At 52.7% G+C, this 12,257-nt stretch overlaps 1 protein-coding gene across 3 annotated transcripts in view; it reads left to right on the top strand.

Annotated features, from left to right (window-relative positions):
• Positions 1-11,392: 11,392 nt before the first annotated feature.
• BIN3 (bridging integrator 3) overlaps positions 11,393-12,257 on the top strand; it is a 50,070-nt gene continuing 49,205 nt past the window's right edge. The window contains exon 1 of one of the 3 annotated variants that reach the window (XM_032288513.1): positions 11,393-11,492. In XM_032288513.1, coding sequence (XP_032144404.1) covers positions 11,485-11,492 — 8 coding nt within the window. In that variant the 5' untranslated portion in view covers positions 11,393-11,484. The remainder of the gene's footprint in view (positions 11,493-12,257) is intronic. The other 2 variants (XM_032288514.1, XM_032288517.1) reach the window with 2 other exon arrangements.

Raw genomic sequence — 12,257 nt, 5'->3', positions numbered from 1 at the left:
CTCTGACGGGAAGGCACCTAAATCAGAGTTTAGGGGGAAGTGGGGAAGATGGGGTGGGGTAGGGAAGCTTCCTGAAGGATCTCAGTCCTCTTTCACGTTCCACATCAGTAACAAAACCACTAAGCTGCTGAGGATTTCTTATGTGCCAAGTGCTGTGCTCAAGGCTGGACATGAATTATCCCATTGGACTCTAGGTAGAGTGGAACTGCCCAAGGGTGTTCACCGGGCAGCCTGTGGGGCTGTTCATTCTTTGTCCTTTTCCTGGAGGAGGAAGAGAAAATCCCAGTGGCCCACAGGCCCCAGGAAACAACAGAGCAGCTTGGCATCTCTGGAGTATGCCCAGCTGGCTTAGTGGAAGTTGTCCAACCCAGATGACATGTCCCTGCGTTACATTCTGGTTGCTTCTCCTTGCTACAGAGCAGACTTTTCTGAGCTTTGGGAAGAGATACGGGGGCATCCATCTTTGGATTCTTTTGGTTCAGGCACGACATCCTTCCAGGGGACCTCCACCTGCCCTGGCTCTGTAGGAGTCAGTTCCTCAACATGGACCTGAGGTAGTGAGCTGGGAGGAAACCTACCCTCTGTGCTCTTCTTCCTGGGGTGCTTAGAGTCAGGTTCCACAGTTCCAAGCATGGCCAGCCTCCACCTTTCCCTCTCTCAGCCCATCCACCTGCTTCTCCTTTGCTGCTGGTTGAAGAGCTTAGACAAAAGGCCAAGGCTGTGGCTCCAGTTCCAGCACTGCCTCTCACTGTGCGTTAGACCCTAAGCCAACTTCTTAATTTGGCTGAGCCTCTATTTTCCCATCTGTACAATGGGGATAATACCCTTCTCCATAGAGTTGTTGAGAGGATCTACTGGAATGTAAATTATGAAAAAGAGCTGTCCTTTCCAAAAAGCCAAAAGAAGACTGTTGGAGGAGGGAGGTGGGCGATGCTCTTCTCCTTCAACAGGTAAATATATTCTGGGGAGACGTTTCTAGGTGGAGCTAGATGCCCAGACTGAATTCGGTCACCGTTCTTAGTAGGTCAGGTGAGACAACCACACAGGATTCAGATGCCTCCAAGGTGACAAGCTCAGGAATAATCCCCACTTCATTGTTAGAAACTGTATTTTCTGGGTCTTAAGACATGGAAATCTCCATCCAACGAGGATGTAGATCATTGAACAGATGTACACCCTCTGCACTGCACTGCACCAGGCGTCAGGAGAACTGCCTTCTAGTCCTGGCTCCAACATGAGGACAAAGCTCTATAATGTCTGCAAAGTCACATTCTCTGGGTCTTGAAGTCCCTGTCAGAACATCAAATGGTCCCACTAGAGAATCCATGTTACCTTCAGCCCTAAAGTGCAAAAGCCCCAGGATTGTTCCCTCTGTGTAAGACCCTCCCCCTCCTCACAGCTGGGGGCGAGTCAGGGCTCAGCAATGCTGGGATGAGAGTCAGATGCAAAGATCCTGCTTCCCATTGCCTCAAAGCACCAGTTCTCTCTCTCCATCCTCCTGAGAGCCTCTGAGGTGCCTCCTGGGGCTCTGAGTCCTCCAGCCTCTTTCCCTGACTGTAGTTCCTTCTGGCCTGAGCCAATGGGGGAATGTTCTGTGACTTCATTTGCATCTTGGATTGTATTTTTAAACCCATTTTCTCTCATATTTGCCTGAAAAATATATAGAAACTGTCATACAATGCAGTCCTCTGGTTTGGGGTCCCATTGAACCCAATGCCAGAAATGGTTCGCAATGGTTTGCAGTAGTTGGATCACTTCCTCTCCGTGGACTGGAAAGCCCCCAGGGGGTGGTGGGCTCCTGAATGCAGCCCCTCCCCTAGTGAGGGAGCAGCAGGGGCCCCAGAAGGATCAGAAGCTCTGCCTTTGGGGCCCTCTTGAGAATTCCTACTGCTGGGAGTCCCTGTTTGGGGATTTTGGCCTTAAATCTACCATCTGAGCCACTGCCCCACCTGCTGGGTTTTCCTCCCAGATCACCACCGCAGGTCCCTCCTTCATCTCAGGAAAGGACCCTCCAGTGCTCCTGGAAGCTCATCCCTCTTTTTCATCCACAAAGCCCAAGTGTGCCCCACCCCATCCTCCACCCAAAGTCTGCCCGGAACCAGGAGCCCCTCCCTGCTGGCACACCCCCTTGCCCTTATCTCCAGCATCACCCATTTATTCCAATCCTCACCCCACTGGAGCGTCTGCCGGCTTACTCAACCTCCCCTAGGTCAAGCCTATGTTGGACGAGTTGAGTCATTACCTCCATCTCCTCCCAGCCCTCCCGGGTCTCAGGAACTGGGCTAGTTTGGCAGGCTGGGAGGGAAGCCTCCGTCCGTTCCATGTAGGCAGCCTCCTGGGACCAGGATTTTCCTGGTATAGAGCCTAACTTTGTCTTTCCCGGAACACCCTCTGTCACCAACTAGACCACCCAGTCACCCACCTGAGTTTCCTCTCTGCCCATCTCCCCACACCAGCTCCTTCTGTAACCAGTCATGAAACTTGGACACAGCAATGAATCTCTCTGGGCCTCGGATGACACATCTGCAAAATGGGGGCTAATGATACCTTTCCTGCCCCAGGGGAGGACGTGGGGCTGCTACTATCCCCTGGTCCTCCTGCAGCTCTCCTAGGCTGCTCATCTCGGCTCCCTCTCTCTCTCTTACTGTTAGAGCACCTCATCTGCAAGCAATTTGGCTTCTTATACAGCCTAGTCTCTGTACAACCGGCTCTGCCCTGGGCTCCTACCTCTCTCCCATCCACATCCTTCCACCCTTGGGGTCTTGGCAAATGTCACTGCCACCAAACAGGCACTGCAGACACAGCCCCCAGAAGTTCAGGCCACCACTTCCTTCCCTGCTCCACCCCACACTGTCCAGGGAAACCCAGAGGTTAGACAGCAAGGTCCAGATTCCCTCTAGGACAAGAAGCCAGGCTCTGTCCTCAGCTCACAAGGCATTCTGGAGCTGGCAGGCCCCTGGACGATCCTGTGTGTACAGCCGGGCTCTGCGGCTCCCATCTTTGTGCACGCCCTGCACACAAATGCAGGCAGCAGCCCTACTCGATTCTCCCACAAAGCACACACTTTTCTGCTCTCCCTCCCCCCTCTCTATTTCTCCCTCTGAGCTGTGCTCCCAGAACACACCCTCCCAGCCCACCAATCCTACACACGCCACTGCGCTTTACAAGCATCAGCTCAAGAATCTCCCAGTTCCCGGCTTGCTCCCTCCACTCTATCTCTCCAACTCCTCCACCCGCAAAGGGTGGGCCCCTGTCTGCCCACAAGACGAAGATGCCTCGGCTTCTCCAGGTCTGCCTTTGCAGGAAGAGGACTTGCTGGCTTCTTGCAGCCCCTCACCTCCCTTTCTCTGCAGGCAAAAGCAGCCCAAGGCCCCCACAGCCTGGGCAGCCCCTCCCCAGCATCTGGTGAGAGGACAAGAAGAAGGAAGAACTGTGGGTTCTTTTCCCTGAGACTCCTAGATTTTGTACCAAAATGCAGGGTGTGCTCCTGTTTGCATTTTTTTTTTTTGTTTCCTTTCTGAAAATAACCATGAAACTATCATTTCCTCCCACTGCCTTTTCCCTATCTTATTTGGATTAGCAGAGTTGCTGCAAGAGGTGGTTTGGAGCCACTGACAGCCTCCTTCCCTGACCTGGGTCCAGAGAACTCACAGGTGGCTTTGGAGCGGGTGCTGGGTCCTCTGTGGTGGAAGGAAGGAGTGCAGGTGCCAGGCACCATGGGGTCACTGTGACCCCCTCAATCAGAGACCTCTGGGAAACCAGGTTTGAGCCTGCCTTGTGCCCACATTAGAAAACATCAGGAACAACCTCAGGCCTGGCTTTCTCTCTGTAGCTTTTCTGGAATGGGGGGCAGCAGCTCAGCCCCCTCCCTTGGCTGACAGGTGAGGAAGTTGCAATTGATACAGGCTCTCCATGTTGGAAGGGGACAATACAGAAGAACGGGTGCTTATACAAGAAGAAAAATGGGGTGCATGGCGAGAGGGGTGCCTCTCTTCCTTTGTTTGTATCCAATGCCTCCTCCAGCGCAACTGCTCCGGGCCTTCATGCTGCTCCCTAGAAGCAACCTCAAAAGGAGCCAGCTTCAGGGTTGGGGGCAGTCAGAGAGACCCCCGAAGGAACCTGCCTTTCATGCCACCCCAGGGCCTTCAGGGCACAGCACACGGAAAACCACCACTTGCTTGAGAAACTGAGAACTTCCCTGTAATCTCAGCACTTTGGGAGGCCAAGGCAGGAGGATCGCTTGAGGCCAGGAGGTGGAGGCTGCAGTAAGGTTGAGACAGAGCAAGACTCCGTCTCAAAAATATAAAAAGAAAAACAAAAGAAAGAAAGAAATGAGGGAGCAGCAACTCAGGCCTCCGTGCCCTGAAGATGGTTTTTTCACAAAGCCCCTATCACAGGCCTTCAGCCTCTGAAGCCCACCGCTGCCTGACTTGTTTCTGGTTGAAGAGAACCCTGCGGGAGGGCCCTCTGCTGGTGCTGCCGTCCCTGGGGCCTGGCCAGTTGCAGTTCCATGAAAAGCAAAGGATGGCTGATGCTGGAAAAGGGAACATGGACTAAAGTTGCTTGGCCCGGCCTTCCCGGCAGAGAGAGTTGGGGCCCCCGGGACCCTTCCCACCCTTGTTTGGCCTCTCTTCCCTCCTGCTGTGTGCCTTCTTTGGGGATTCCTTCCTGATCGGTCCAGAGACACAGCAGGCCAGGGCTGGAGGGTGGCAGCTGGCCTGGCCTCAGTGGCACCACTGTCTCCTCCTATCCATCAGTGAGGTTCTGTCCATATGCCCTTCGTGCTGGGTACCACCTTTCACTGTGACCAGATTCAGTGGCATGTGCCCCATCTAACTTCTCTCGGCCAACCTGCTGCAGTGGGACCTATCCCTTTCTTTGAGGGTCTTGGCTTGCTCCAAAGGTGCAGGCCTTGGCATGAAATCCTCCCCCAGCCCCGCAGTCCTTCCTGACACATCCACACTATGCATCCCTTGGTTCTGCCTCTTCCTCCCCAGCGGGACCCTTCTCCTCCCTCAGGCTGAGCTGCTGGGCTATTTGGGGCACTGCTGGGCTTGTGGTGTAATCAGTGCCTAGGGATAATTGCCACCTGCCCTGCCGGTGTCTGGGGGCTGTCTCCACCACAGCAGCAGGGGGTGGACACTGGGCATCCAGGCCAGCAGCAAGGTCAGGCTGGGGCAGTCTTGCCCTCTCGCCAGGCCTGCTGCTCATGCGTGGGACTTGCAAGGATTCCCTAGCAAAGCCGTGAGTTCCTAGAAGTTATGCCCACCTGGGACACTGTGTGGCTTCAGCTGGGGGTGGATGGCTATCCCAGCCAGGAGACAAAAGTCCCAAAGCTACTCTATGCTCCCACTCAGCCCAAACCCTGTTCTCCCATACTGCCTTTCAAGGTCAGGGGATACCCCTTGGCTGTTGGCCTATGGATAGAACAACAGCAAAAGCAAGAGGGACTTGGATTTGACATTCAGCCCACCAGGCCTCATCATCCTCCTTCAGGGAGGCAGGAAGGGCTAATGAGACAACTGTGAGGGCGAGTCTACCATAAATGTTAGCTCCCTTCCTTTTTGTTATCTTCTTTTCTGCTCCAAGGCAGCCTTGGTTTAGACAGCCTGGCTTTAAATGCCTGTCCTTTTCACTTAGCCAACTCTGTGACCTTAGGCAATTAGTTTAGCCTCAGTTTCCTCATCTGTAAAAAGGAGATGATCAGAGGAGCTGTCTCACCAAGCTACTGCAGAATACATGATCTAATACATGTAAAATGCTTTGCCCAGTGCCAACAAGACTCTACAATGCTGGGTATTATTATTGGGAACTGCAAAGGGCAGAGAAAGGGGGCTGGGAGCATCCATATGCCAGCTCTAGAATGCCCAGGAAAGAAAAGCAGGGCTGAGGGGACAAACCTCAGTCAGCCCCAGGGCCGGACTATTGCAGCTAAGATCCTGGAGGATGGGGGTGAGGCATCCCACAGACCTTCTCTGTCTAGGAGGACTCACTCCCACTCTTTTGACCTCATTTCCTGTAATGTGGTGTCATATAAGCTTTTTGAGGCCAGAGCACACCAAATACCTGTGGCTGCTTTGTTTTCCGAAAAGAAAGCAGCAGCAACATCCAGATGAAGTACTCTGATCTTGAGAGATGCAGAAATGGAATTATATTTCTGTCTCTTTCTTTTGTGTTATAGTAAAAAGGTTATTTGTCCTAATACTTGAATTTCTTTACACAAATATTCCTGGGCCTGTCACTTGAAAGTCCACTCAAGTAAATAAACGTCTGCTTTCCAGAGTGAAGCATTTGGGGGTGGGTGGCGAATGGACTGAAGGGCTGGGCCAAAAGACCAGGACTGACAGGGTCAGCCCACCCCCAAAGCAACCAAGCAACCCAGCACCATTTCTCCCTGCTTCAGTGCCTTCCCCAGCAGTGCCCAGAGCTCCCACTTCTGACACCTTGTATCAACAGGCCAGACCAGGACAGCACCTCAGCTCTCCAGTCCCACCAGCACCAAAGTGGGAGCAAAGAGGGACACACTGGGTAGGAACATCAGCCAAAAGTACTAGATACTGCCCCATGGAGATGGAAAAGAAGGGAGAAGGCCAAAGTGTGGGGAGTGGGGCATGGGCACTAATCTCAACCCCAGTTAGAGCCATGAGGGCCCCAGCTCAAGGCAGCAGCTCTTAGCCACACCGCAGCCTGGCATGAGCCCCACATCACAGCCATCCTGAGCCCCATCTCAGGGGCCGTGTCTTCAGTGACTTCCTCTGACTTCCCCTTCCAGGTGTACCCTTCAGCTACCTGGAGGAACAGGCCACCCAGACCCAACTCAGAATCTCCGGAGCCTTGGATTCAGTGGTCCTCCTGCCAGTTCTCTCCAGTGGGCACCTCCTATTGTGAGTCTGGGGCCATCTTAGAGCCTACCTGTCAGGGGGCTGTCCAGCCTGGACAGCCCTTGGCCTGATGCCCAGGGAACATATCATCCTGGGGGAATTATTTTCCCTCCTGGTGCACTCTCCCTCACTCGCGTCTCCTCCCGGGTTCTGTGAGCTAATCAGAGAGAAGGAGGGGGAGGAGGGGGTGCTGCTTGCCTTCCCCGTTATCTGCAGCAATCCATGGTGACTAATGCTCCCAGTTGGTAAAAAGGCAGTGTAATCAAAACACTTTTTTTTTAGTCCTTAAAGTTAGTCATTCTCCCAGAGTGAGGAAAAAAAAACCCACAGCAGGCACCACGAGATGCAAGCTGAGAGGCCCACACTGATGGATGGAAGCAAAGCATTGGCTGTGGCAGCTCCTGTGGGTCAGAGGCCAGGGCTCCTCCTCCTCTGGGCCCTTGGCTATCCTTCCTCCACACCCGCATTTGTTCTTGCTTTCCCCAACATCTGGGCCTTCTGATCCCTCAAGGACATCCATGTCAGGGGCTGCCCTCTCCTCTCACCCTGCCCCGTGCTGCCACCTGCTGGCCCGGCGACCTCCGTGCTGGAGGAAGCATATAAAATCTTGCAGGATGAGGCCGAGCATGGCACCACTGTCAGGTGCCTGGTCCTAGGGTGGCCCTCCCTCCACCCACAACCAAGCCATTTAGTAGTGATGCTTCACCTGGCTCCATCTGCCTGCTGGCTTCCAACCTCACTGTGCCTTGACAGAACCATAGATTCTTGGAGGTGAAATGGCAAACTGTAGTGGCAAAAACATAAGGGTCAAAGTCAGGGTGCTCAGGTCAGAAACCCCACTTCACTGCTTCATGAAGCTATACTATAGCTTCATGGCTATATTTCCGCTCCATCTTCTGTGAAATGATAATAATGACAATATCTACCTTATAGGGTTGTGGCAAGGATTAAATGTGAACTGCTTAGAATAGTGCCTGTCATGTCATGAGTACCCAATTATTATTAACTTATAATAAAAATAATAACAAATAATAAAGTGGAATATAAACCATCACATTGCCCTTTCTTGTCCAAGGCAGACATGACTAATCAATCACAGAACTTCCCCACTGATGGCAGATTCCCCAGAATCTTCAACACTTATTTTAGGCAGATAATCCAAGTTGGAACACGGGATAACATCCATTCGCCATCCCAGATATAACCTGGACCTTTCCCATTGTGATCAAGGAAGACGAGGCCCAGAGGAGGGACGAGACTCCCTCAAGCCACTTGGAGACAGAGCCATGGGTCAGACAGGCATTCCTGGTTCTGCCTGCTGCTTGCTGGCCTGGTTTCTGATGTGTCACTTCACCCTGACCTTTGAGCAGTCCATGTGGGCTTCCCACCACTGGAAATCTCACACTGATTTCATCCATCCTCTCCCACCCTTGCTCCTCCTCCTATGTCCTTGGCCCCCAATGGCCCCAGGAAAGCTGTTGTTCTGAGAAGTCCTGCTGAGAAGGTGCAGAGCAGGGAGAAGTAGGGCAGTGAGGCCACACAGAAACCTGAGGCCTGCATCTGAATATCTGCAGGAGCCTCCCTGAGGCATCAAGACCTTTAGGGCTGCAAGAGAGCTGAGCCCACCAATTTGGCCCTATGACGTTTAGTTCTTCAGCCTCAGCCTGGTGCCCTAATGAAGCCCCTGATAGCCCAGGCCCAGGTTCCGGGAATGCTCACTCTTCACTGATGAGAGGTTGGCATTGTGAAAGACCCGGGGGCCAGCCCTAGACTTCTGTGTGGGAAAGGCTGGGAGAGAACAGGACATAACAACCCCAGAGATGAGGGTCATCAGTGATAAGTACCTGCTTACCAACTTCTGAGTAAAAAACTCCAAGGAAAATTTGGGGGCTGATGGCAGAACAGGTTCTGCTGCTGCTTTCCTCTGGTAAACAGCTTTTTCCCAGAAGTAGACCTCTGCCACCTGAACACTCCTTTAACTTCACGCTCAGTCTTCTGGGGAAGAATCAGTATTTACCAGGCTTGAAACCAGGAGCATCCATCCCTACCCAAAGCGTCTCCACTCTCAGCTTCTACTTAGAAACCCAATTTTCTCTTTTCTATTCCTTCCCTGCAGGGGCAGGATCAATCTGTACCATGCTGTCCCTTTGGTTATAAATAAGAAACACAGCTCCCGACCCTGCGGGCTGAGTTTTTCACAACAGTGGAAAGTGTTTATGGGTCCCCATGTTCAACTCCCCGGGGATCAATGCCTCATGGCACAGGAGGCTCACGGAGGAACACGGGACAGCAGGGTGCCCGACTATGCCTCCTCAGCCTAGTGCCCCTCTAGCTGAGCGTATGAGCCACAGGTAAGGAGAGCAGGCAGGCACATTCCAGACAGACTCCTGCGAGGCCACCATTCTTTTTAGTTACCTCAAAGATCCTGCTGGCTGTATTAAAGATCTGAGGCGACCTGTCAACAGCACAGCCCAGGCCTCTAGAGTCAACAAGACAGCTGACTTGGAACCTTGCAATGTTGGAGACTTTGGGGATGTTATCTATCCACTCCATCTTATAGATTAGGGGACCAAGGCCACAAAGGGGATCTGAGGTCAGTTATAGTGTCAAAGATGGAACTGGAAATAGAGCCCCAGACTCCTCCAGATCTGCAATCCAGAACTCACCCATTCTAGTCCTGCAGGATGTGTCTGCTGCCCTCCAGCCCTGAAACACACTTCTCCTAGGATATGGCAGTTACCCAGGCTAAAACATTTGGAAATATTTATCACTGTGGGGCAATAACGAAGGGAGGCAGGGTATGGGGAAGGGAGGAAGCAGGTGGGAGAACTATTCATAGGTGCTAAATGCCAGGAGACTCTTTGTCTTCAAAAGACAAAGAAAACTTCCTTCTCTTTTGGAAGGGGCCACAATAGCCCTTCAATCCATCACACTGTCTGCAAAGCAGCAAAATCTCTCTCTCCCTTCACACATACTCTCTGCCCAGGCTGCCCTTTGTGAACTCTCCTCTTCCTCTTTATTCTTCAAGGCTGCTCTTGTGCTCATTTTGGCCTGTTTTCCAAGGAACAACGTTGTAGTAAAGCTGATTTGTGTGATGGCAACCCAACCTCCATCGGAAACGTCAATTGAGTCAAACTACGGACTCTCAAGAATGGAAACAGAACACAGAAATGAGAGACTGCATCCTGTGGCCCACCCTCCTACCTCTCCTGCTAAAGCCCTCTACTCCACCCTACGAGGTCAGAACAAATCATACACTACTTCTGCTCTAGGTCATTGGTTGTATCTTTCACACTAGGTCATTGATTAGCAACTCCCTAAGCAGTCCCTGAAACACTCCCAGTCCATTTGAGGAAGGAGAATTCCCAGAGAGAACGTCACTGGGGGGCCAGCAGCACCTACTCGGGCCTCACTACCTGCTTGTCCCTCTTCTAAGGGAGGGAGGTACTTAGGGGTGAGGAAACCAAGTCAGCCCAGAACCCCAAGCAACTTGTGAGCCACTAAGGCCTTGAATTCTGACTTTAGGAGACCTGAGGCAAGTCAGCTGCTTGCTCGTACCTGTCTGTGTCTTACCATGCTAAGATTCCTCTTCTTGGACCCTCCTCACCCCTCATCTCAGATTCACCTGGCTAGCCCTGATTCTGCCTTCAGGGCTTGGCTTACACAGGCTCCTCCTGGAAGCCTTCCCTAAAACCCCATGTGCTGCTTCAAGGTCTCCCTCCAGGCTGCCACTACATCTCATTCTATCCCATCACATAGCATCATTGTAATTGCCTGCCTGTCTCTCCCTCCAGGAAAAGTAACTCTGGGAAGGAACAAGGGCAGAGCAAATACTTCTTTGGGATGGTTGTATCCTAAGATTGGCTCAGTACCTGACACTGTAGGAGTGCAACTAATATTAGTTAAATGAAGGAATAGAAAGAATGGGACAATTTACATCATTTGAGTCCTACAGAAGAGACCAAAGGGAAGGGCTGAAAGGCAGGCAGCAACCCATATTCTGCGTCTTCTTGTGTTGAGTAAATCTACAGAACATTCCAACCTGAAAAGCACCTATATATTGATATTCAGAGCACTGTGCCATCTTGAAGGAGTGAAACGTCCGTTTGTTTGTAACAGGTAATGTATGTGTGGTGTGCAAACTGTAAAAGACAGGAAAGAGCATTCAGAGAATGTCAGTTTTCCACTCTCTCTGTCCCCAGTGGCTTCTTCTCCCATAGACAACTGCTGCCACTGTCTCTGGATTAGAAACCACTTTGACAGAGAGGAAACGCCAGCTAAAGACCCCACGTGGTCAGGAGAAGAGCTCTTTAGGAGTCAGTGTTGAAGGCAGAAAACGCCCCCAGAGGTCTCACTCTTCCTCTGTTGCAGCCTGAGTCTCTACGTGCTAGGCCAGAGCCAGAGAGGGTCGCCAGCAAGAGAAACTCCGCGGCCAGCACGCGGCAGCGGCAGGGTTAACGCGCCGGGCTCCGCCCTCCCAACAGCCTCTTCCGGGCGGAGGGGCTGGATTACGTCACTTCCTGGAGACTGGCTGAATCCGGAAGTGATCCCCGAGGAACGAGTTGTGGCTGAGGACGCCGGCGGCCAGCCCAGGTTCGGGACCATGAGCTGGTGAGTGAAGCCGAAGCGGCGGGAGCTGCTGGAGCCGCGGACTGGCAAGGTCCCTGGCCCTGTGTCAGTGCCGTGTCCCGGCGCCCGCCGGTCCCGCGCGACCCCTCTGCCCCAGAGCAAGGCCCGACAGCCCCTGCCCTAAGGTCGTTCCCTCGGTGCTTTCCCCAGTCGCTGTCTCAGCAGGAGTCCCAGGAAGACCGTGGGAGGGTCCTCTCAGCCTGGGACTCAGCGTCTGACTCCTGTTTGCGGGACCTGTGTCCTCCTAGCTCCTTGAAGTGAGGGACTTCGTTGTTCCCTCCTTTTTGAAACTCCCATTGAGGTGCAGTCAGTGTCGTCTTTCTCCCTGTGGGCATCTCTGCCCCGCGCCAATTCCGCCAGAGCTGTGGCCCTCGCTGTGGCAGCCTGGACCCAGTTCACTGACCAAAACCCACTCGCTTTCGGGTAACTATCCTTCGCACGACTTAACAGCGTTCAAAACACAAAGAAAACATGCCTGTCTTTTGGAAGGGGCTAGAATTACACCCCGCACCCACCCTCCCACTGTGGGATTGGACTGGTTTTAATCATTCCAGGGCTAGTACCCCCTGCCTTCCCTCCAAGTAGGCATATTAAACTTCTGGGAACTGTCATGCCATGACAAAAGGAGCCAGGGAGTCTTCAAGTAATCGAGTCACAACTCCAGTTGGTGCAGAACTACGTGATACTTGGCTCATAGTAGACGCTTGATAATGGTGTATTTATTTTGTAACATTCCGTTGGCCCAAA

Source organism: Sapajus apella, unplaced genomic scaffold, assembly GCF_009761245.1.
Source record: "Sapajus apella isolate SASKATOON/1434 unplaced genomic scaffold, GSC_monkey_1.0 scaffold21, whole genome shotgun sequence".
Classification (NCBI taxonomy): domain Eukaryota; kingdom Metazoa; phylum Chordata; class Mammalia; order Primates; family Cebidae; genus Sapajus; species Sapajus apella.
The sequence above is the reverse complement of the archived record's forward strand: the minus strand, read 5'-3'. Positions and strand labels throughout refer to the sequence as shown.